The sequence below is a fragment of the Microtus pennsylvanicus genome, chromosome 4, assembly GCF_037038515.1.
Source record: "Microtus pennsylvanicus isolate mMicPen1 chromosome 4, mMicPen1.hap1, whole genome shotgun sequence".
In the NCBI taxonomy this organism is placed as follows: Eukaryota; Metazoa; Chordata; class Mammalia; order Rodentia; family Cricetidae; genus Microtus; species Microtus pennsylvanicus.
In genome coordinates, this window is record NC_134582.1 from 96345118 (window position 1) to 96369362 (window position 24245).

The following is a 24245-nucleotide window of genomic DNA, read 5'->3' on the forward strand; positions in this document are numbered from 1 at the left end:
CCCGCAACTGACAAAGGTCTGATCTCCAAAATATATAAAGAAGTCAAGAAACTAGACCGTAAAAGGCTAATCAACCCAATTATAAAATGGGGCACTGAGCTGAACAGAGAATTCTCAACAGAAGAACTTCAAATGGCCAAAAGACACTTAAGGTCATGCTCAACTTCCCTAGCGATCAGGGAAATGCAAATCAAGACAACTTTAAGATACCATCTTACACCTGTCCGATTGGCTAAAATAAAAAACACCAATGATAGCCTTTGCTGGAGAGGTTGTGGAGAAAGGGGTACACTCACCCATTGCTGGTGGGAATGCAAACTTGTTCAACCACTCTGGAAAGCAGTGTTTCGGTTTCTCAGGAAATTCGGAATCAACCTACCCCTGGATCCAGCAATACCACTCTTGCGAATATACCCAAGAGAGGCCCTATCATACAACAAAAGTATATGCTCAACTATGTTCATGGCAGCATTGTTTGTAATAGCCAGAACCTGGAAACAACCTAGATGCCCTTCAACGGAAGAATGGATGAAGAAAGTATGGAATATATACATATTAGAGTATTACTCAGCAGTAAAAAACAAGGACTTCTTGAATTTTGCATATAAATGGATGGAAATAGAAAACACTATCCTGAGTGAGGTAAGCCAGACCCAAAAAGATGAACATGGGGTGTACTCACTCATATTTGGTTTCTAGCCATAAATAAAGGACAGTGAGCTTATAATTCATGTTCCTAGAGAAGCTAAATAAGAAGGTGAATCCAAAGACAAACACATAGGCATCCTCCTGAATATTAACCTTCATCAGGCGATGAAAGGAGACAGAGACTGAGACCCACATTGGAGCACCGGACAGAAATCTCAAGGTCCAAATCAGGAGCAGAAGGAGAGGGAGCACGAGCAAGGAACTCAGGACCACGAGGGGTGCACCCACACACTGAGACAATGGGGATGTTCTACTGGGAACTCACCAAGACCAGCTGGCCTGGATCTGAAAAAGCATGGGATAAATTTGGACTAGCTGAACATAGCGGACAATGAGAAAGAATGGGAACTCAAGAACAATTGCAGTGGGTTTTTGATCCTACTGCACGTACTGGCTTTGGGGGAGCCTAGGCAGTTTGGATGCTCACCTTACGAGACCTGGATAGAGGTGGGCGGTTTTTGGGCTTCCCACAGGTCAGGAAACCCTAATTGCTCTTCGAGCAGATGAGGGAGGGTGACTTGATCGGGGGAGGGGGAGGGAAATGGTAGGTGGTGGTGGGGAGGAGGCAGAAATCCTTAATAAATAAATAAATTTAAAAAAATAAATAAATAAATGGAACAATACGTGTTACAAAGTAAAAAAAAAAGAATTATAGGTTAATAGAGAGTCCATTATACTAGTAAAACCTGTAGTCATGTTAGTTAGGTTTTCTAGATATATAGAAATATATTTTAGTTAGATAGATAATCTTCAAACCCCTCAAATACCTACAGAATATGACATTTAAAATGTTTTAAGAACTTAGAACTATTCATGACAATGAGACACACCTGTTCCTGGCAGCACCAATCTACTTCAAAAGGAAGATGGGCATTGAAGAGGCTCCTCATGCAGTTTCTTAGCCATTTGGGCAAGGAACTGCTCTTGCCTTAACTGTTTAACTGGACATGAAAAACCCATAGAGAAATGATGGCTGAACTTTCCTAAAGGTGAGATGATCCTTCAGGGTTCCTACTTCATAAAAGAGTTTGATAGACATTCTTCAGGATACAGAAAAAATTCACTGACAACCTGCCAATATAGGCAGAGCCGTGTTTGAAATTTCTTGCCCTGAAAAGTATTATAAATACTATGGGCCTATAGGCTGAAGAAGGATGCTCCAATGGTACAAAAGAACTTTGTGTGACTGTCCGGGCATCCAGATGTCTCTGTCAATTCTAGAGTTTTCGAAGTTGCTTACAATGCACTTCCTGTTAACTTAGGTAATATTATATCCTTCTGGAGTATTTAATGGAGTTGAAGGATAGTTATAGGTTTTTTAGTTATGATAAAAGATAAAGTAGTATAAATATTGTAAGTGTAATTCTTGCTTGATAACTGTTTTGTTATATGTAATTTTACTATGTTAAATTTAAAACCATCCTTCTTATTTAAACAGAAAAGGGGAAGTCCTTCTGTATATTTTTTGCTTTTATTGGTTAATGAATAAAAAAATCTGCCTTGGATTATGATAGGGCAGGTTAGAGCTAGGTGGAGAAAACTAAACTGAATGCTAAGAGAAAGAAGGCAGAGTCAGGAGATGCCACAAAACTATCAGAGGAGAAAGACATATGTCACCAGCTGGAACCTTGCCAGAAGGCCACAATCCTCATGCTAAAATATAAAATAATAGACATGGGTTAATTTAAGAGATAAGAGTAAGCTAGAAATATGCATAAGCTAAGAGGCCAAGTAGTGTTGTAATTAATACAGTTTCTGTATGGTTATTTCTAGTCTGGGCAGCTGGGAACAAACAAGTGGCCTCAGACTAAGAAGTCTCTATCTATTCAGGAGATCTCCCCAGACCCTCACAGCCATCAATATATCCACTGTAAATGAACTGTTAAATAAAATTGAGACTGAGAGAAAATGTTCTCAGAATGAAACTCAAGAATAATTAACAAGAATGACAAACTCTTTGACAAACTAATAAAAAGAGAGAAAAGACCCAGGATTTTGAAAATTATACATGAAGGGGATATTGTAGCAAAGGAAAGGAAAGGAAAGGAAAGGAAAGGAAAGGAAAGGAAAGGAAAGGAAAGGAAAGGAAAGGAAAGGAAAGGAAAGGAAAGGAAAGGACAGGACAGGACAGGACAGGAAAGGAAAGGAAAGGAAAAGAAAGGAAAAGAAAGGACAGGAAGGAAGAAAAGAAGGAAGGAGAGATAGATAGATAGATAGATAGATAGATAGATAGATAGATAGATAGATAGATAGATAGATAGATAAACAATAACTCCCCAGTAAAATCTGTATCCTTACTGGGAAATGCTCTGAAAACATATTCCAAAACCTGGGAAATCAGAAAGAAATAGATGGATTTCTAAATGCATATAACTTATCCAAAATTGGAGCCGGAGTATATAAAGAACTCCAATAGAGGAGCCATTACCAGCAATGAGATTAAAGCTGTAATTAGAAGTACTCTCACAAAGAAAAGTCCAGGTCTTCAAGGACTCATATCTGGAGTCTACTAAAGCTTAAGAAAGATATAACACCAACACTCCGCAGATGGTTCAGCCAAATTGAAGGGGAAAGAACCAAAACCATTCTGTGAAAGCATAATTATTCTCACATGAAACCAGAGGATGACAAAAACAGATAAAGATGACTACAGGGCAATTTCCCGGATGAACATAGAGGCACAAGTTCTTAGCTAAATGCTTGCAAACACAATTGAGGAAAACAATATGAAGATTACATCATGTAGAGTTCATCTTGAATATAAGGATGATCTGACATACATAGATTGATAAATGATATATGGCATATCAATAAACGTAAGGAAAAATCACGTGATCTTATGGACAGATGTAGAAAATCTTCTTGATAAAGCTCAACATGCTATCATGACAAAGTGCTAGAGAAGTGAAGATTGAATGGAATATACTTCAAAGTAATGAACACCATGTACAATAACCTGTCCCCAATATTATCCTACATGGGGAAATGAAAATCACGATCTAAAACAATCAAGAATGAGACAAGGATATCCACTATCACCTGTCTTATTCAGTGTAGTGCTACAATACAAGGGATGAAATTAGGAAATAAAGAAGCCAAATTATCCCTATTTTCAAAAGACATGGATACATAATTAAAAGATCCTTTATCCTCTACCAGAAACAGTTTAGACTTATAAATATTACACGTACATTTGCAGAATACAAAATCAACATATAACAACCAGTAGTCTTCACACATATCAATAATGAACTCACAGAAAACTACATTAGAGAATATATTCTATCTGAAATATTGGGGGAAATTAAATAACTATTCTAGTTTGCTTTTCTACTACTGTGCTGAGCACCATGGCCAAAGGCAACTTAGAGGTGGAAAGAATTATTTCCATTCACATTGCCCAATCACAATACATCATGAAGTGAAATAGGAGCAGAAATTGAAGCAGAAACTGAAGTTCACCTCTCAAACATCAAGCAGGACGCAGAGAACACACTGGGAACTGTACCAATCTGTTGGAAACTCCAATACCAGTGATAAACCTCGATCAACAAGGCCACACCTCTTCATTGCTCCCAAACAATTTCAGCAACTAGGATCCAAGTATACAAATACAGGGGTATGTGGAAGCCATTCTGTTGTGGAATATCATCTTAACTATGTAAAGATTGTTGTATTGTTTATGCTGCATTTGTTTAGTGATGCAAGGAGGTGTGTTTAATTATGTAAGGATGTATTGCATTTGTTTCACCTTGCCAGCCTAAGGCATCTGATTGGTCTAATAAAGAGCTGAAAGCCCAATAACTAGGCAGAGAAAGGCTAGGCAGGGCTGGTGTGTAGAGAGAATAAGTATGAGGAGAAATCTATAGAGAGAGAGGGAAGAACAAGAGAAGAGAGGAGAGAAGGAGGGATATAACTTGGTCCAGAAGCCAGGCAGACACAAGCCAGACAGACATGAGAAGCAGTGAAAGTAAGGTATACAGAAGGAACAAAAGTAAATAGGCCAGAGGCAAAAGGTAGATAAAGAGAAACAGAAAATTTAAGTTAGGAGAGCTATCCAGAAACAAGCTTAAGCTAGATGGAGCATCAAATCTAATAATAAGAATCTGCATCACGATTTGGGAGCTGATTGGTGGCCCAAAAGAAAAAGCCTGGTACACCATTCTCAGAAAACCATCACAAAACTATAGCCACTACTCTCATTCTTTAAAATATATTTGAACAGAGTGAATATTAAGCTTTATATGGATTAGAAAAAAATGGATGATTAGGGGAGAAGTCAATTTCTTCAAAAGTAACAAATAATACTTGCAAATTTTCTAGAAAAGGATACCTGAGGGAAATTTCTTTGCTACAAAAAAAAAATAGTTGAGGGTAATTGTTGAGCATAAGTTGTGCACATGGAATACATGTACTGTGATGTGAGACCCGGATGCACAGGCTAACCAGAAAAAAAGTAGAGACAAAGAGAATGTAAGTTAATTCTGGGGAAAAAAAAAGCTTAGTAATAGTGAGTACTGGAATTTCAGATTTCAGATTCTTACTGCTGGCTGCTATCCTAAAAACCAGGAAGACAGACAGAATCAGAAGGAAACAGATTTACTCCTGGGACCTAAGGCAGGAGAGCTAGTGAGGAAACAGGGCTGAGAAAGGGAAGCTTCTCAAGCCCCTGGTTCTAATTCCATCTCAGGGCTGACACCCTGGAGCTTCTACATAATGAGCTCCACACCCTGGAAAAGGAGCTGTGCTGGCCTTTCCTAGAGCATCACAAACAGACTGTTTGACAAGGCTGACGGCCTGGCCCTCTTCCACGCTCCTGTGATCTAGGTGTTAGTAAGGACTCCACTGATGAACGTTTTCTCTTTACTAGTGCCCCCTTCTCAAGCTTCAAGCATATACACAGAGCACCTGCAAACAGTCTCCTCTTCAAGGGCAGAATTCTGTAGAAAACACAGGGATCCCTGACCACTAAACTCAGCTATAGCTGATTAGCCTCACAGTTTCTGGGTCACACACAGCTGCTGCTGAAGCAGACAACATCCCTCACCCGATGTAGGCACTTGACTCCATCCGAGTCCTCTTGTCTTCTTGCTTCATTCCCACATCCTGCAAATGAGTCTGAGGGACACTCTTCTGTCTCCTGAGTAGAGGACCCTGAGTCATGAAGGAACTCCTGTGTCTCTTGAGCAGATGAGCACCCTGCATCCTTGAGGATGATCATCAGGTCACCCAGTTAGCTGCATCAGTTCATTCCTGCTGCCAGTGACAGGCACTGAGGAAAACAGCAGAGTCCCTCCTGCCTCAGATCTCCATCTTCAGGGGCATAATAGCACAAAGAGGGTTTAGGAGACAAATGGGGGCTACATTAAGACAATGGTCAAGAGCCCCTCACAAGGGGGGATCTTATTCCCAATGACTCTGTTTTCTTCCTCATCAAGATCAATTAGTCCTTGACCTCTGAGTACCAGTGTTAAAGACACATTCAATTTTTTGCAGCAGAATACATTTGAGATGTAAAAGGAAGGGGGCATTACCAAGGTCCCTCTTTCTACTAGGACACCCTGTGGAGGAGGTGGTTGTTAAAGATGAAGCAAAAGAAAAGCATATTGCATACACTGTAATCACAGAAAGCCCAACCTTGGCGGTGTGGCATGACCCTGATTTGAGAAGAAGTGGGGAAGAGGAAGAAGAGGAGGAAGGAGACAGAACGGACAAGATTAAGAGGGTTAGGCCGGACACATCTGTAACTCTCACAAGACGAAGGCTGCGGCACAAGGAGGTTTGGGGCCAGTGCACAGTACAGAGTAGAACTAAGCCTTAAACCAAAAAATACGAAACAAGAAGTGGGAGTAGGGGGGCTGGGGCTGGGGCGCAGTTGGCACAGTTCTTGCCTTGATTCCGTGCTCAGGGCCGCACCTAATACCAGCATTTGAAAAATGGAGGCATCAGAAGGTCAAGGTCATCCCCAGCTAAGTAGAGTTTTAAATAAGACTGGAATCTATAAAAATTCCTCTAAAAAGAACAACAAAAGTTTAGGGGAAAGATGAGGGAAGACTGGTAAGACAGACAGAAGCATAAAGTGACTTCTTCTGTCAGAGTTACACAGGTTTAATTGATTTCAAGCAGGATCATGAAAATGAAGCAGGAAACACGAGGGAGAACAGAGGGTACTGAGGCTCTTTAGATACTAATCAAGTCATAATAGGTGCCTTCCCCCTGCAATTATATGTGAATATGATTTTCCCTGGTCCCACTTTCCCTGGTGCTTTCATCATAGGCACCTGGCAAAAGTCCAATTCCTTTGCCTGCGCCATGACTCACAGACAAATAAATGCCTGTGAGCATGAAGTCAGTTAACACCGTCTGACAGCTTACCCACAGGTGACAATTGACCTGAAGTTGTCATCAGATGTGGAAACACACAGGCTAGACAGAAATTTTCAACAGTTTACTTGCCCTCAATAAACTGACCTGAACCTTCAGGAATAAGAGTCCCAAAGAACAAGGTATTGAATAGAACACCAGAAGTGTGAATCAAGGAGGACAAAAAGAAAGGGACTAGGAAGGTGACAACTTATACAAGGAAGTTTATTAAGAAGTTCAGCATCTTATATACTATTAGCGGGGGGGGGGGGGATCACCAAGGTCAGCTGAGAGCCAAATCAAATAATGCTGGGGAAAAGAACACAAGAGAAATCAGACATACACCAACTGTGTTACAGCTGATACTCACAACCCAGAGGGAAGAGTCACAGCTCCAGAAACTGCAGCCTTCACTCCTTCAGGGCATTGACTCCAGCCTCAGATTGGCCTTGCCAAATTCACTCTGTAATGATCTCTTCTGTCTCTTTAAGAGACAAGCCACACCCACTCCTTCCCCTGCCTGCTGAGACAGGCTGATATTCAGCTTCCAGCAAGAGTTCTATTGTACCGGCACAAAATAAAGGCAATGCAGATATCAAAGAATATTTACCAGTTTATTGTTAAACTTACTGAACCAAAGTTCCAGCGTAGCACAGGTAGCGAGGAACAAAAGGGACGAGCCGCCTCTCCGCCGCGCACCCTTTTATTGGCATGGATTCGCCTGAGGCAAACCCCGCCCTCTAAAGGGAGCTGATTTAACCCCTTTATCTCCCCCTTTTGTCTAAATAAGACACAACTAAACCAAATATAACTATAACAATAATAACAAATGATAAATATAACAAACAATATTGAGAGCAAAAGTTTTGCTAAAGAGTAACTACAATTAAATAATCTTCAACTCCATCAAAGATCTGAGAAGGGAGTAAATATTACTTAACAAAAAAGAGATATCCAAAATGTGCAACAAATGACAGAGACAACTGACTGCCTGGGCAATCACCCAAAATCTCGTTTGCAATGTTGAGTCAACCAACTTTGGCTAAGGCCTAACATAACTGACATACCATCTTAGGATTATCCTACCCTGTCTTGGCAAGATAAGACAATCCTGTTTATATCTTAGTCAGTAGTTGAGGTATGGGTTTTTCTTAACCCAAAGGCCAGTTCTGCCAGGAAGACAAGCTCCCAGTGGAGTGTCTTTGGTGCTCAACGTTCTCTCGGGAGTAGAGTGGTGTTGCCAGGAGTAAATTGTGTCTCAATGGCACATAATTCTAGGTTAGATTAAAGGCCATTTTCTACAGCTCTTCAAAGAGGCTGAAGATTATACTATCTATACTGAAAATAATCTCTATGTATCTAAAAGACCTGATTAACCTAAAAATAATATGACAAACATGTAATTCTCAATACCTATCTAATTTGAAAACTAAGGGAATAAACAATTGTGCAATGTATGAAGACAATGATCTTCACTTGTAAACAATGTCATTACTTATCAAATGTAAACAATGTTATTACATAAATAGGACCAGAGGTAGAAATGTACATTGTGATATGATAGATGTATCCATACAATATAAGCATACTCTTATACCAAAATAGAGGTAGGAACACTCACATTCAATATTCAATATATCAATATACAAGAAACAGTACCAACATAATTTTCTAAAAACAGTAAGTCACAAATACCAATCATCCCATCAACCCAGTTAATCCCCCTCTTTTTTTTTATATATATATATATATATATATCCCTAATTCCATACAATATCTCCCCATCCCCTCACCCCTAAACCAACCACTAAAAGATGTCCCTAACCCTGTGGGCAAACTCTGTTGGGAGAGGGGACGTCGTCCTCTTAGATTGCTTCTAGCTGACATGGGGGCGACGTTCTTCTTAGGGGCCCCTGTGAAAGCAAACGATGGTAAAATTCCCAAATTAACCTTTGACTTAAGAAGACTATAACTAGTCTCTGTGTGTTTCGAGAAGGTCCGGCCAGAGCGTTGTCAAAAATGTGCATCATATGAAATTGTCTCTTGCAATTGGTACCAAAAAACAGATCCAAAATTAGTGCTTAAAAAAAAAAAATTCATGACGTCATAAAAACCAGATGTGGGAGTGTCATATCAATCTGTTGATTTCTTTGGCTAAGCAATAAAGAAACTGCTAGGCCCATTGGATAGGCCCACCCTTAGGTGGGTGGAGTAAACAGAACAGAACGCTGGGAGGAAGAGGAAGTGAGGTCAGACTCCGCAGCTCTCCTCTCCGGAGCAGACACCTCAGAAGAGACGCCATGCTACCTGCTCCAGGGAAGACGCACACCATGCCCCAGCTCCGACCCAGGATGGACTTAGGCTAGAATCTTCCCGGTAAGCGCACCTAGGGGCGCTACATAGATTATTAGAAATGGGCCAGAGCAGTGTTTAAAAGAATACAGTGTCCGTGTAATTATTTCGGGGCATAAGCTAGCCGAGCCGGGCAGGCGGCTGGGGTTTTGGGGACACAGCCGCCGCCGCCCATATTACTACAAATGACGCCCAGACGTGTGGCTAACTAAACCCACTTAAAAAACCTGAGAAGGCTTAAAAATAAGGGAGAGAGCATTTAACACAGATTTTTGCTGTTTGTTGGTGGCGTGCTGTAGAGAGATTTCCTGATTCGGCAACAGCAGCATAAAAAACGCTGTGTCATTTCAAAGCGTGGCTTCCTGGGGCTGTGCCGCCAGTGCAAACTCTGGCTTTATGTTTGTGTTCCCGCTTGGGATCGGAAGGAGAGTGCTCTGAGACCATGCTGATGGCTCTCAGCGCTCCCCGCCTGCATCTGGGCAGACGGCCGAATCAGGCTTAGGCAGGCGGAAGAGCATGGCGGATTCCTGCCGCCATACAGAGACGTGTTTTCAGACTGCGCAGTGCTCTGCATGTCAGATTTGGATGTAACTTGGATGAAAAGAATTTCTGTGCTGCATATTCAGTCTCAGAATTAAAGTGCTGAGTGCCGCTCCTACCTGGTAGCCCCAAGAGGCTTCCTGACTCAGCTTTAGCTGCAAAGCCTGCAGCTCATTAAGAGGTCCTGCCACGAAACACTTAAACGGTGTTGACTAAAAGCTGAACGCATGCTTTTCGGTTTTAAGCCATAGCAGGAAAAAAGCTGTGCCGTTTAAAAATGCCAGCTTTCTGGGCCATCCTGCCAGGGCAAACTCTGACTGTTTGAGGCAGGAGGGCCGGCTACCGAAAGAGGACTTGAGTGTTGTCTGTTGTAGCTCGCTGGCTGGCAGGGACCTTGAAATGCTATAAACATGGCTGCAGCCTGTATATCCGCCATGAGGCTGGAAAGCTAAGGAATGGACTGGATCTAGCTGGCAAAGCCACGCCTTTAGTCCGACTGATATTGCTTGGCAATTTAAAGGCTCTTGTTGTCAGAAAAAGAGAGAGATACAGTAAAGAGAGATTCAAAGACAGAAAATTTCTGAATGGTTTAAAGTGTGTTAAAAATATATGCAGACTAAAAGTTAAAATTCTTAAAGCAAACTTCTGTGACTTCAAGGTGTGGTAGCACACGCCTTTAATCCCAGTGCTTAGAAGGCAGAGACAAACAGATCTCTGTGAGTTCAAAGTGTAGTAGTGTACGCCTTTAATCCCAATGCCTGGGAGGCAGAGACAGGCGGATCTCTGAGAGTTCAAAGACAGCCTGGTCCACAGATGTACGCTCAAAAAGCAAAAAGTTAACCTAGGAATGTCACAGCTTAGATTCTTAAGCGTCTAGTGATTTAAAGGCGTAAATCAAAAGTGCTCCTGGATAGTAAAAAATTGCAGATTCACAATAGGACAGATTCAGACCACTGAATGAGTCACACTGTTGGATGAATGTACGTAGGCTTGGGACAGAGAAGAAAAAGAATATAAAGAATAAAGTTAATGGTAAAAAAAAAAAGGTAAAGTCTTTAAAGAGACAGAATAAAGTAAAGTGATAGAGTAAAACTAAGCCGCGTAAAAATGAAAAATTCACAAAGAGTCTGGATTATGTACATTGTGTTTTCTTTAAAATTTTTGACTGTGAAGGAGCTAAGTACAGGGAGACATTTCATTATATGGGCTGCCCAGTGGAACCAGAACGGATATCATGAGGGTATGATTTCAGAATTTGGATCTAAGGATATGATACTTTGGAAAAGAGTTTCTTATTTTGTTTTCACAGAGGATGAGACCCTGTTCATTTCTTCTATTCCGATTTGGTATGATGGACCACGTCCTCCTGAAGGTTTGCTGTGAACATCTTCAGAAAATTGCTTTGCTCAACTGCCAACTGAGATGAAACTAGCACACAGGTTATACCATGAAAGACCTAATTAACGACGCCCCCATTCAGCAGGAAGCAGTTTGGAGAGAAAAAACTGCGCCCATGTTCCCAAATATAGTTTATAAATGTTCTTTTACATTTAAAGGGGGAAATGATATAGGTATGAATAATTTGTATTGATAGAGATTTACGGTCAATTTTGTTACATGTATAAATGTTTCTGATGTAATTTTTACTTGATAACTGTTTTGTTTTATGTAACTTTGCTATGTTAAGGTTAAAGCCTTCCTTTTTTTGTTTAAACAGAAAAAGGGGAAGTGATGTGGGAGTGTCATATCAATCTGTTGATTTCTTTGGCTAAGCAATAAAGAAACTGCTAGGCCCATTGGATAGGCCCACCCTTAGGTGGGTGGAGTAAACAGAACAGAACGCTGGGAGGAAGAGGAAGTGAGGTCAGACTCCACAGCTCTTCTCTCCGGAGCAGACACCTCAGAAGAGACGCCATGCTACCTGCTCCAGGGAAGACGCACACCATGCCCCAGCTCCGACCCAGGATGGACTTAGGCTAGAATCTTCCCGGTAAGCGCACCTAGGGGCGCTACATAGATTATTAGAAATGGGCCAGAGCAGTGTTTAAAAGAATACAGTGTCCGTGTAATTCTTTCGGGGCATAAGCTAGCCGAGCCGGGCAGGCGGCTGGGGTTTTGGGGACACAGCCGCCGCCGCTCCCCATATTACTACATTCTATCTCTTCCCCCCCCCCCGGCGACCTGGCTTGCTGCCAGGGACCAACCACCTTCAAGGACCTGCCACGTTGTCTCCTGCCCCGTCCCTACCTGGGAATGGCTGCTCTTGGGACCCACTGCTCCCTTCCTGCCACCACATGGCCCGCTGCTACTGCTTGGGTACCTGCCACGTTTCTGATGTCTGCTGCCAGCAAGGATCCTGCAGCATTTTTAATTTTTCCATTACACACTCCTTTGAGGACCCAGAACTAAAGGTCCTGTTGTCCTTTCTTCAGACCCTCTGAAAAAGTCCTTGGTCCGTCTACCTCTCTACAACAAATGACCACAGCCAGTCTTTCCTGTCAAGCAAGGTGCCCAGAGATGGGACATGGCATTTAATATGGGGCAGGTGAGGGCTGAACAAACTGCTTGTCTGAAAGAACTTAGTGACATCTGTCTTAGAAAATAGGCCAGCTCTGGATAGAGTAGGATTACAGGAGGTGACTAGAGCGAACGAGGGGGTCAGAGACTTCTCACGTCAAACAGTGTCTGGATGGAGAAAGCATGGGCTGCAGAGACCCAGAGATGCTGGACACCTATTTCCAAACGGAAAGAACAGGCAGGGATGTCTACCTGCAACCCAAGGCTGAGACAGGAGGATCAACACAAGTTCAAGTAGGGCCTTTATAGGGAGATCCTGCCTCAAAACAAATGGTTTTAAATAAAAAACAAAGAGCTGTACACCATAGTACAAGACTATGATTCTAGAACTCAAGAGGCAGAGGCAGGAGCAAGAGGATCACCATATGTTTGACACATAGTGAGATTATCTCAAAAAAAAAGCTAGCAAATTCGATAAACGAGTGTGTGAATGAATGTATGGAAAGGGCAAGCAGGAGAGATGAGTAGACATTATGGACCAAATCTCAAAGGCCTTCCTTATGTGTTACACTAAGAGGTTTGGGTTACTTATTAGGCAAAGGGACCCACTCAAGATTCCAGTGACAGAGGAAGGATCAAGAGACTGTCATGAGTCATGTCAGTGTCTTGGTCCATTTTATGTTTCTACAACAAAAAGTTTCCAACTGGGTAAATAACAGACAACAGAATCCAGTTCTGCATTCTGAAAGCAGGGATGTCTAATTGAAAAGGTCTGACAACCGGCCAGGGCCTTCATGCTGTTTGTTAATGTCTCACCTTAGTCACTACTCAAAGGTCTTGCCCCCAAATGCCATCGACACGGGAACTGAGAGTTGTTTCCCAAATGAGAACTCTGGGCCACAGTTCCAACCACAGCCATCACAGAGTTACACTGTAGGGAAATCAGTCAGAGAGCAGGAGCAAAGCAGGCTGCAGAGGTGGGAAGAAAGCAAAGCCAGTCAGGGCTGATCAAGTTACAGCAATGCAGAAACAGTGAGAACTGAGGGAAGACTGAGTGGGATGGAGGAGGGGGAGATAAACTCAAGAAACAGCTGTGGAAGGACAACAGATCCATAGAGGGGAGCCCGCAGTGGGACAAGGGATTCAGGCTTCTTTCAGACTCCAGCCTTTGCTGTTGTTTGCACATAATTCAAATCATTCCTGACACTATATGCTAGAATTTTATATGTCATGATCGTAACATAATTTGATGAAATTTTTTTTTTTTTGATTTTTCGAGACAGGGTTTCTCCGTAGCTTTTGGTTCCTGTCCTGGAACTAGCTCTTGTAGACCAGGCTGGCCGCGAACTCATAGAGATCCGCCTGCCTCTGCCTCCCGAGTGCTGGGATTAAAGGCTTGCGCCACCACCGCCCAGCAATTTGATGAAATTTTAATGTTAAAAATAAAACAGTCACTTTGGCTGACAGGTTCATCAACCATAGGTTCCATGCCACCATCTCAAGAAACATCTGCCAAAATTCTTAGCGTATTAGGTAAAGCAGAATCCCCAAGATTCAGTGTTGCTTGAAACATTTCCTTGGCTCTTGTCACCACTAGGCCTGGGACTCTATCAAATCACTTCTTAGGCAGCACTAGTCCTTGCAACCAGGTTCTAAGGTCAGATCTAATTGAATCAGACATCTTCCCTCAAGGTCTTCATAAGAACAAGCAGGCCCTGGTCCTCTTACAACAGAGTAGAGATTAGAGCTTTGGCTGAGGGCTTGAGGATTCTGCCATTCTTACTCTGGTCCAGAAACAATACCCTCAGGATGTGTGCTGGGCAACTCTGACTGCTCTGTGAACTAGATCAAAGGCATGCCAACTGGATCCTTTAAAAAATGTATTTAACTTTTAATTTAACTTTATCTATTAGTTTATTTATGTGTGGTTGATTTTGTATAACTGTACACATGCAATACCATCTGTGTGTTTAGTGCCTGCCGAGGCCAGAAGATGGGGTCTGTTCCCCTGGACCTGAAGTCATGAGTGGCCATAAGCCACCATGTAGGTTCAGGAAAGACAAACGCGGGTCCTCTGCAAAAGCAACAAATGTTCTCAAACAACTCAGCCAACTCTCTAGCCCCACCAATTAGCTCTTTTATGGCTCTCTAATATTCTTAGCACAGAATCCGAACTCCTTAGCCTGGACACAGTGATCCTCATGCTGAAAGGGAGTGCTGCCCAACTCACAGTGGTTCCCTTTCATTGAGAACTGCCCCATTACTACCCTGTCTCCAGTCAGACACTGTGTTCACAGGACATGGCCCCTGCTCATATGGTTAGCTGCTAAGCAAGGCCGACACCTTCAGGTACAAACGCCTACATTAATGCAACTTGAACAGTGTCCTTCCATGTTCCTCTTAGACTTTATTGTGCAAGATAAGCATGTCCAGGGGGCATTCTTGTTGATTTAATCTTTTAAACACGTGCTCCATGACCTTAAACTGAGCGTGCTCAGAAATGTGCTCCTAACTGAACATGCTGAAAAATGATCCGGTTTCTACATGAACATGCTTTAGGATCTCTGATTAAAATTCCCAGGGCCCAGCGATCTGCCTCCGTACTCCTGATTCCAGCCGTCTTTGCCAGTCTTGTGCCAGTCACCTTTGTACCAAGTTGGACCTGGTCCAGAAATTCTGGGCTCCTCCCAGAAACCCGCCCATTCAGAGCTCAGGCTCCGACAGAGAGGCCAGCCACACCCCTGCCTGGGGCTCACAGTCTAGTCGCGCTCTGCCCTCCCCACCTTGCGGGGCTCCTTTCACTGCCCAAGCTCACCCCCTGGCTCCGCCTACGACCAGAGCTCACATTTGGCTCCGCCCTCTCCCGGTCGCGTCTCGAAGTTTCATCTGGGCCTAAGCCTCAGGGATCAGATTGTCTCAAGACAATCATCTAGCAATGGCGGCAGTGACCTGGAGAGTGGTGCGGCGCTGGTGTCCGAGGTAAGCCGGCAGCCTCGGCTCTCTGGCCCAAAGTTGCCAGCGAGGTTTGTCGCCCGCCCGCGGAGCCGCCCGCTCTGTCACCTGGTCTGCCTAGCAGGACAGCAGGATCCTCCTTTGGCGGTTTCGCAGCGAGAGAGCTCTAAATAGGGAGCTCGAATGTCCTTCCTCTGCTGAAGCCAGAAGGGTAAGAATGGACGCGCTCTGCCCACCTCTGCCAAGCAGGGAGAGTTGTAAGCTCTGGTTCTGGGAGGCGCCCATGCTTGCAGGCCGAGCCCGGAACTTCCTAGGGCTCTAAGGCTGCACTGTGACCAAGATTGCCAGTTTTCTGAACGCTGCACAGGAGCAATCCGTTATCACTATCGTGGTTTTCAAACACTAGTCAGAGAAGTGGCTGGTTAGAGCGACCCAAATGAAACAACCCAAAGAAATTGCGCCCCAGGAGCAAAGCCTGGAGCCTGGTGGTTGCAGTAAAGCGGTGGTGGCATGAGTGACTTTCTCAAAAGGCAAAACCTACACGTCATTTGAAAAAGTTTGTGCCAGTCTGTGAGAAGTTGCTGACTTGGAGAAAATATTGTAGATAAACATGCCATTCTGATTAATAGGGCTTGGGACCAGTGGGTAATTCTGCTGCAGAAAGGAAGACCTAGGAACAAATAAAAACCACTGTTTGTAGTCTCCCACAGGTCTTTAGATTCCCAGTGGCTCAGGTGCACTTGGGCAGACCAAAGATGAGAGCCAGTCAGCAGGACTTTGAAAATGCAGTGAACCAAGTGAAACTCTTGAAGAAGGACCCAGGAAACCAAGTGAAGCTGCAACTCTATGCGCTGTATAAGCAGGTAATGGGCTGAGGTCAGATGTGATTTATACACATTTGGAGCAAATCATTCCTGAAGTTGATATGCTTCTAACAGGCAGCTTTGCATGGTTGGGCTGCATGGTTGTCACCCTTTGTGGCTTGTGATGCAGGCTTAGTTTAGGTTTGCTTTTTAGGCAAAGCACCGAGTTGCCCCTCTGCTTCTCTCCAGAATAAAGAGACTTGAAAGAAAGAACATTCATGTTTACATGTTTAGGACCTCTGCTTTGGAGTCCTTCCTGAATAGAGTAATTACTGAAAAGGTGTTTCAGGGCAGTTGGGCAAATTTGAATATTGACTGAGTTTATTTAGTGGTATCCTGGATATTGTTAATGGTGCCATGTTTATATAATAAAATGTTGGTGTTCCGGGGAAATGGAAAGTAAGTATTTAAGGGTGGAGGTGTTTGGGATGCTTGAAACCAATTAAAATGAACAAAAAAGAAAATAGGTGAAGCACATAAGGTAAAATTTAATAACTGTTAATGGGATATTATAACTCATGTATGTGTGAATGTTTGAAAATTTTTATAATCATTGAGGAACTAAAGGTTATAATGGAAAGACTTCACTCATAAGTCTGCCAGCCTGGACTCCTGTGTTACCATATATTATTTTTATCATTTCTACTAGGTAATTAGTATCAGTGTCTCTGTGTGGGTGTCCTGGTAGTTTTTTTATTATATACTTATTTTTATTGATATTTATTGAGCTCTACATTTTTCTCTGCTCCCCTCCCTGCCTCTCCCCTCCCCTCTTCAACCCTCCCCCAAAGTCCCCAGGCTCCCAATTTACTCAGGAGCTCTTTTCTTTTTCTACTTTCTACTTCCCATATGAATTAGCTCTATGTGAGTCTTTCTTAGTGTTCTCATTGTTGTCTAAGTTCTCTGGGATTGTTGTTTGTAAGCTGGTTTTCTTTGCTTTATGTTTAAAAACCACCTATGAGTGAGTACATGTGATAATTGTCTTTCTGGGTCTGGGTTACCTCACTCAAAATAAAGTTTTCTAGCTCCATCATTTTTTTTTTTGTGTAATTCCAGGTGTTGATTTTTTTCTGCTATGTAGTACTCCATTGTGTAAATGTACCACATTTTCCTTATCCATTCTTCAGTCAAAGGGCATTTAGGTTGTTTCCAGGTTCTGGCTATGACAAACAATGCTGCTATGAACATAGTTGAGCACATGTCCTGGTGGCACGATTGAGCATCCTTTGGATAAATACCCAAAAGTGGTATTGCTGGGTCTTGAGGAAGGGTGTTTCCTAATTTTCTGAGAAATTACCACACTGACATCCAAAGGGGCTGTACCAGCTTGCATTCCCACCTTTTCCCCACATCCTCTCCAGCATAAGTTGTCATTAGTGTTTTTTATCTTGGCCTTTCTTTCAGGTGTAAGATGGAATCTCAGAGTTGTTTTGATTTGCATTTCTCTGATGACTAATGATGTTGAACATTTCCTTAAGTGTCTTTCAGCCATTTTAGATTCCTCTGTTGAGAGTTCTCTGTTTAGATCTGTACTCCATTTTTTTAAAATTGGATTATGTGTTCTTTTGGTGTCCAATTTCTTGAGTTCTTTGTATATTTTGGAAATCAGACCTCTATCTGTGTCCTTTGCTTTACAGAAGCTTTTCAGTTTCAGGAGATCCCATTTATTAATTGTTTCTCTTAGTGTCTGTGCTGCTGGGGTTATATTTAGAAAGTGGTTCCCTGTGCCAATGCGTTCAAATGTGCTTCCCACTTTCTCTTTTATAAGGTTCTGTGTGGCTGGCTTTGTGTTAAGGTCTTTGATCCATTTGGATTTGAGTTTTGTGCATGGTGATAGATATGGGTCTATTTTCATCCTTCTATGTGTTGATATCCAGTTATGCCAGCACCATGTGTTAACTATGTTTTCTTTTTTCCATTTGATATTTTTTTTATTTTTCTTGTCAAAAATCAGGTATTCAAAGATATGTGGATTGATATCCGGGTCTTCTATTCAGTTCCATTGGTCCTCCTGTCTGTCCTTATGCCAAATCCAGTCTGTTTTCAGTACTGTAGCTCTGTAGTAGAGTTTAAAGTCAGGGATTGTGATGCCTCCAGAAGTTCTTTTATTGTTCAGGATTGTTTTCGCTATCCTGGGTTTTTTGCTTTTCCATATGAAGTTGAGTACTGTTCTTTCAAGGTCTTTGAATAATTTTGGTGGGATTTTGATGGACATTGTATTGAATCTGTAGATTGGTAAGATTGCCATTTTTACTATCTTAATTCTGTGTACCCAAGAGTATGTAAGATCTTTCTACTTTTTGGTGTCTTTTTCAATTTCTTTCCTCAAAGATTTAAAGTTCTTGTCATACAAGTGTTCCACTTGTTTGGTTAAAGTTACTCTGAGATATTTTATGCTATTTGTGGCTATTGTGAAGGGTGTTGATTCTCTGATTTCTTCCCTAGTCCTTTTATCATCTGTATACAGGAGGGCTACTGACTTTTTTGAGTTAATCTTGTATCCTGCTACATTGCTGAAAGTGTTTATGAGTTGTAGAAGTTCCTCGGTAGAAGTTTTGGGATCACTTATGTAAACTATCATATCATCAGCAAACAGTGAGAGTTTGACTTCTTTTTTTCCAATTTGTATCCCCTTGATTTCCTCTTTGTGTCTTATTGCTCTAGCTAGGATCTCAAGAACTATATTGAATAGATATGGAGAGAGTGGACAACCTTGTTCCTGATTTCAGTGGACTCTCTGGGAATGTCTCTCCATTTAGTTCGATGTTGGCTGTTGGCTTGCTGTATATTGCCTTAATTATGTTTAGGTATGTTCCTTGTATGCCTGCTCTCTCCAAGACCTTTATCATGAAGGGTTGTTGTATTTTACCTAATGCTTTTTCAGCATCTAATGAGATGATCATATGGTTTTTATTTTTCAGCTTGTTTATATAGAAGATTACATTGACAGATTTTCATATGTTGAACCATCCCTGCATCTGTGGGATGAAGCCAACTTGATCATGGTGGATGATGGTTCTGATGTGTTCTTGGATTCAATTTGCCAGTATTTTATTTAGTATTGTTGCATCAATGTTCATGAATTAGTCTGTAATTTTCTTGCTTAAGTAATGTCTTTCTGTGGTTTGGGCATCAGGTTAATTGTAGCCTTATAAAAAGAGTTTGGCAATGTTCCTTCTGTTTCTATTGTGTGGGATAATTTGAGGAGTATTAGTATTAGCTCTTCTTTGAAAGTCTTGTAGAATTCTGAGCTGAAACCATCTGGTCCTGGGCTTTTTTTTTTTTTTTTTTTTTTTTTTGGTTAGGAGACTTTGATGACTGTTTCTATTTCCTCAGCAGTTATAGGTCTGCTTAAGTTGCTTATCTGGTCTTGATTTAATTTTGGTAAGTGATATTTACTCACCAGAAAGTCGTACATTTCCTTTAAGTTTTCCAATTTTGTGGAGTACAGGTTTTCAAAATATGACCTGATGATTCTCTGTATTTCCTCCATGTCTTTTATGACTTCTTTTCATTTTTGATTTTATTAATTTGGATATTCTCTCTCTGCCTTTTGGTTAGTTTGGATAAAGGTTTGTCAATTTTATTGATTTTCTCGAAGAACCAGCTCTTTATCTCATTGGTTCTTTGTATTGTTTTCTTTGTTTCTATTTTGTTGATTTCAGCTCTCACTTTGATTATTTCCTGTCGTCTAGTTCTCTTAGATGAGTTTGCTCATTTTTGTTCTAAAGTTTTCGAATGTTCTGTTAATTCACTAGTGTGGGATTTTTCCAGCTTCTTATGTAAGCGTTTAGTGCTATGAACTTTCCTTTTAACACTGCTTTCATTGTGTCCCATAAACATGGGTATGTTGTGTGGTCATTTTCATTGAATTTTAGAAGGTCTTTAATTTCTCTCTTTTTTTCTTTCTTGACCCATTGATGCTTCAGGTGAGCACAGTTTAATTTCCATGTGTTTGTGGGTTTTCTAGAATTAGTATTGCTTTTGACTTCTAGTTTTATACCATGGTGATCTGATAAGATACTTTGGGTTCTTCCAATATTTTTTGTATTTGTTGAGGTTTTTTGTTACCAAGTATGTGGTCAATTTTTGACAAGGTTCCTTGAGGTGCTGAGAAGAAGCTGAAATAGACACTCCCCTCCCCTAGTTGCTTTTGTTCAGAGTATTTTTATCACAGCAATAAAAACCCTCACTCAGAAAATGGAAGTATACATTCAAAAATTTTACTTGTCCAAAAAGACTTTGCCCTCAGCTGCTAGAGTCTAGCTCGAGATTTAAGGTATATGGTGGTCTCAGGGTAGGTAGGTTGACCTATGGGTTAGGGCTCTGGGAAAGAGTGGACACGGAAACTGCAGAGAACTTCTTCATTGGCAATAGTCCACCTGTATTTTCATATATCCATCAGTCTGGGGTATTTCCTCTTCATAACTCTTGGAGAGAAGACAATAGAAGTGTCACATTGACTTCACCTCTGAACTCTATTCTGTGAGTTTTTGCCCTCCGTTAGTTAAGTTTCTATTTTTTTCCATGTGAGGAAATTTAACCGTGAATACCCCAGCTTGCAAAAGTTCTGTGAGTGTTTTTAGTGGATGTGAACTGAGGTGGTCTTAGAAACTGCACAGCCCTAAGCTTTGCTGTCTGTCTGGAGTTAGGACTGACTGGTCAGCAGTTGGAATGGAGAAGTGCAAGGACCAGGAACAAATAGAAGCCACTACCTGTAATCTCCAGCAGGTCCTTAGCTTCCCACTAGCAGAGGGAATTCTGTGCAGCCCTTTGTGTGCTCGGTTTTGTGTCACCTCCCAGATGGTTGACTACAGTGGGTGACTTTGGATGAGCGAAGCCTCCACTTCCTGTCATCTCCAAGTCTCTTCTGTCCTCCATGAACTGACTTCAGGGCATAATTTATACATTTTAAATTGTTTGAAAATCTCTTCTGAAAAGTAGCTGAGTGGGATGTTAATTCATTTCAGGATATGCACCCTACCTGCCCTCACACAAAATCAGTTTTCTTTGTATTCTTGGAGTGCTATTCAGTTAAGCTTCCTGGGGACCAGGAACTGAAGACCCCATCCCTACCTGCACCAACTACAGCCCTTTGAGCAGTTAGCAGGAGTTTATCACTAAATTCCTGTTTCTATCCCCATAGAGAGGACTTTAGACAGTGTGGACTTTCAAATTTTGTGATTTGAAAATTGGCTCAGTGTTTTCACTTGTGACAAATGATCAGAGATACAAAACTGATGAACTCTTAGCTTCTAGGCCACTTTCTCAAAAGCTTTCTATTCCAGATTAATCACCACTGTGTTCTTTGTAGGCCACAGATGGACCCTGTAACGTGCCTAAGCCAGGAGTGTTTGACCTAGTCAATAAAGCCAAGTGGGAAGCATGGAATGCCCTTGCCAGCCTCCCAAAGGTAAGTTGGTGTCCTGTTATTAACCAGAACTCACTAGATGTTTCCCTGCCCCCAGCAAATCTCTGTGCGTAAGTCATTGAAATTCCTTTATTTTGCCCCCTCACTATGTTGGGTCTATGGGGAGGGGTAGGATTCACAGAAAGATTGGGACAGACCACCCAAGTCTAGGAAACCAGAAGAAAACTTTATTCCAGGAAAAAAATTTAAAAATTAAAAAAAAAATTCTCTATGGGGCACAAAAAGTTTATCAGCTAGCTGAGACAACAGCCAGAGTTCAGGCTATTAAGGCTGTGACAAACAGCAGTTTTTTGACTCCCCTGACTTTTTATAACAATAAGCATTAGGCAAAAAGAAAGGAATTTTTACAATCTTGAGGTGAAACGTAGACACAAGTTGCTCTTCTTTGCAAATTCCATTTACTGAGTTTTTCAGTTAAACTAGTGTTCGTATTTAGTCCATTATTTTCCTCTGGTGTTCTTTGATAGGGTTCACCAAGGCTCTGCACCTCCCCTGATGCTGCCAGTTTCTCATGGCAGGGAAGGGTATGGGAAAATGAGCAACCAAAAGGTCAAAAGTCACGAACAATCCATCAATTAAAAGTTAACTCAGCTCACATCAATTGCTGGTCATGAGTGACCAGGGGATTGTCTAAAAGCTGACCCTCAGATTGCAGAGTGAGGGCTGCTTCAGCCTTGCAGATAGAGCTCTGGGTTATAAAAGGAAGCAACCACTATTAATAGTTAATCCTTAAACTGCTGAGAAAGCTGCTGACAGCCTGCTCTCATTCTCCTAGGCTTACAACTTGTATTTTTTTTATTTATATATTCTTATTTCTGGTATCTGCATTTCTATATTCTTATTCTTGAACTCTTCAACTACTGCAGTCTAGATTGGACTTGAACTCAAAAATCTGCCTGCCTCAGCCTCCCAGTGGCTGGAATTACACACATGGTTCCCCTCTCCCACAACCTTGGAAGTTGCAATGCACCTCTGTTGAATCAAAGACTCTGCTCTTGATCACATAGTGATGTTTATTAGCACTGTATGTTTCTCATGTTGCTTATTTTAAATGCTAAAGGTCTTTGTCATCTACTCTTCAGGAAACTGCCAGGCAGAACTATGTGGATCTGGTGTCCAGTTTGAGTCCCTCATCTGAAGCCTCTAGCCAGGGCAAAAGTGGAGCTGATGTGAAAGTCCAGGACTCTAAGGACATTGTGGTAACCTCTGAAGATGGCATCACGAAGATCATGTTCAATCGGCCCTCCAAAAAGAATGCCATAACTTTCCAGGTGATGCTCCTGCCAGGGCACGGGCACATTTTTCTTTTCTCTATTTCATTCTTTCATGCAACTGTAGAATTTCAGCACTATTCCTATTTTTGTAGAAGATTAGAGCATTCGGCTTCAATTAGCCAAATTAGAGTCAGACATTGTTTAGAACTGGGGAGTTTCTGGTAGGTTCTACAAATCCAGACACAGCAGATCTGACACTTCCTTTAGACCTCCAAAAGCACCAGGTCAGATGAAGTGTACAAACATAAACAAGGCAAAACACTCACACATATAACTGAAATAAGTAACTCTTTAAAAAAAATTACTTTGGCACGGGGTTGAAAGAAAGCTTGCAGACAGATACAGCAGCTCAGTCCACTGGACGATGGATCTCATTTTTACTGTTCCCTTCTCTGTCTTTCTGTTCACATAGATGTATCAGGACATAATACTTGCACTTAAAAACGCCAGCACAGACAACTCAGCCATAACCGTTTTCACAGGTAAGACCATTTTCATGGACTCATTCACTTTCTATTTTAGGGAATTTCTTACAAGGTAGAACTGATGCTGACTGAAGGTATTTCTCAGCACTCCAGTGAATTGATTTATAAATGGACCATGTTATCGTGCGCATGCTATAGCCACTCTTTGATAATTACTCCTGATAAGTCGTCAGTCCCAACCTATCATAGTAAAGCTGAATCGCAAGAGCCACAGCAGAAAACAACTCATCCATCCACAAACAGGTTGACTTTTAACTGTTTGTAGAATTCTGCTCAACAATAAAAAAGGCAAATTCTTGATACATGCAGAAATATGGATGTTCCTTACAGAATGGCTTAGTGAACTTCATGAAACATAAGAGTGCATATTGCTCAGCTCAGTTTACATAAGTCCTCTAGTACTGGAGAGAAGCTTCACACTGTTTGCAGATGGAGTCTGGATATGACTGCCTCCGTCTGCTGGGATGGCAGGGTAGAGAGAGCATCTGGAGCATTCTGAGGCATCAGTTCAGTTGCCCGTCTTAACTGAATGCTCCTTTCAGGGGTTTTGCCTCCCAAAATTTGAGTTACATGTTGTCACCTGGGGTCTAGAAATAAGTAGGAGTTTCTAGAAAATTCACAGTATGTTTTAAATAACTCATCATATAATATATTGTGATTATTAAAGTTTGCTACTATAAATATGTTATCTAATATATATATTGAACTTCATCACAGGTATGCACGCACAGTCACCCTCAGCACCTTCTGGGAACTAGTT

General features: G+C 41.7%; 2 protein-coding genes across 4 annotated transcripts in view; both read left to right on the forward strand.

The window, feature by feature from the left end:
• LOC142848191 (enoyl-CoA delta isomerase 2) overlaps window positions 1-24245 on the forward strand; it is a 50164-nt gene that overhangs the window by 15543 nt on the left and 10376 nt on the right. The window contains exons 1-5 of one of the 3 annotated variants that reach the window (XM_075969905.1): window positions 15340-15459; window positions 16133-16295; window positions 21610-21708; window positions 22809-22997; window positions 23413-23482. In XM_075969905.1, coding sequence (XP_075826020.1) covers window positions 15416-15459; window positions 16133-16295; window positions 21610-21708; window positions 22809-22997; window positions 23413-23482 — 565 coding nt within the window. In that variant the 5' untranslated portion in view covers window positions 15340-15415. Of the gene's footprint in view, window positions 1-15339; window positions 15460-15553; window positions 15644-16132; window positions 16296-21609; window positions 21709-22808; window positions 22998-23412; window positions 23483-24245 lie in introns of those variants that run through there. The other 2 variants (XM_075969906.1, XM_075969908.1) reach the window with 2 other exon arrangements.
• LOC142848192 (enoyl-CoA delta isomerase 2-like) overlaps window positions 15503-24245 on the forward strand; it is a 51462-nt gene continuing 42719 nt past the window's right edge. Inside the window, exon 1 of the mRNA XM_075969909.1 lies at window positions 15503-15643. The gene's annotated coding sequence lies outside the window, so the exon portion shown is untranslated. The remainder of the gene's footprint in view (window positions 15644-24245) is intronic.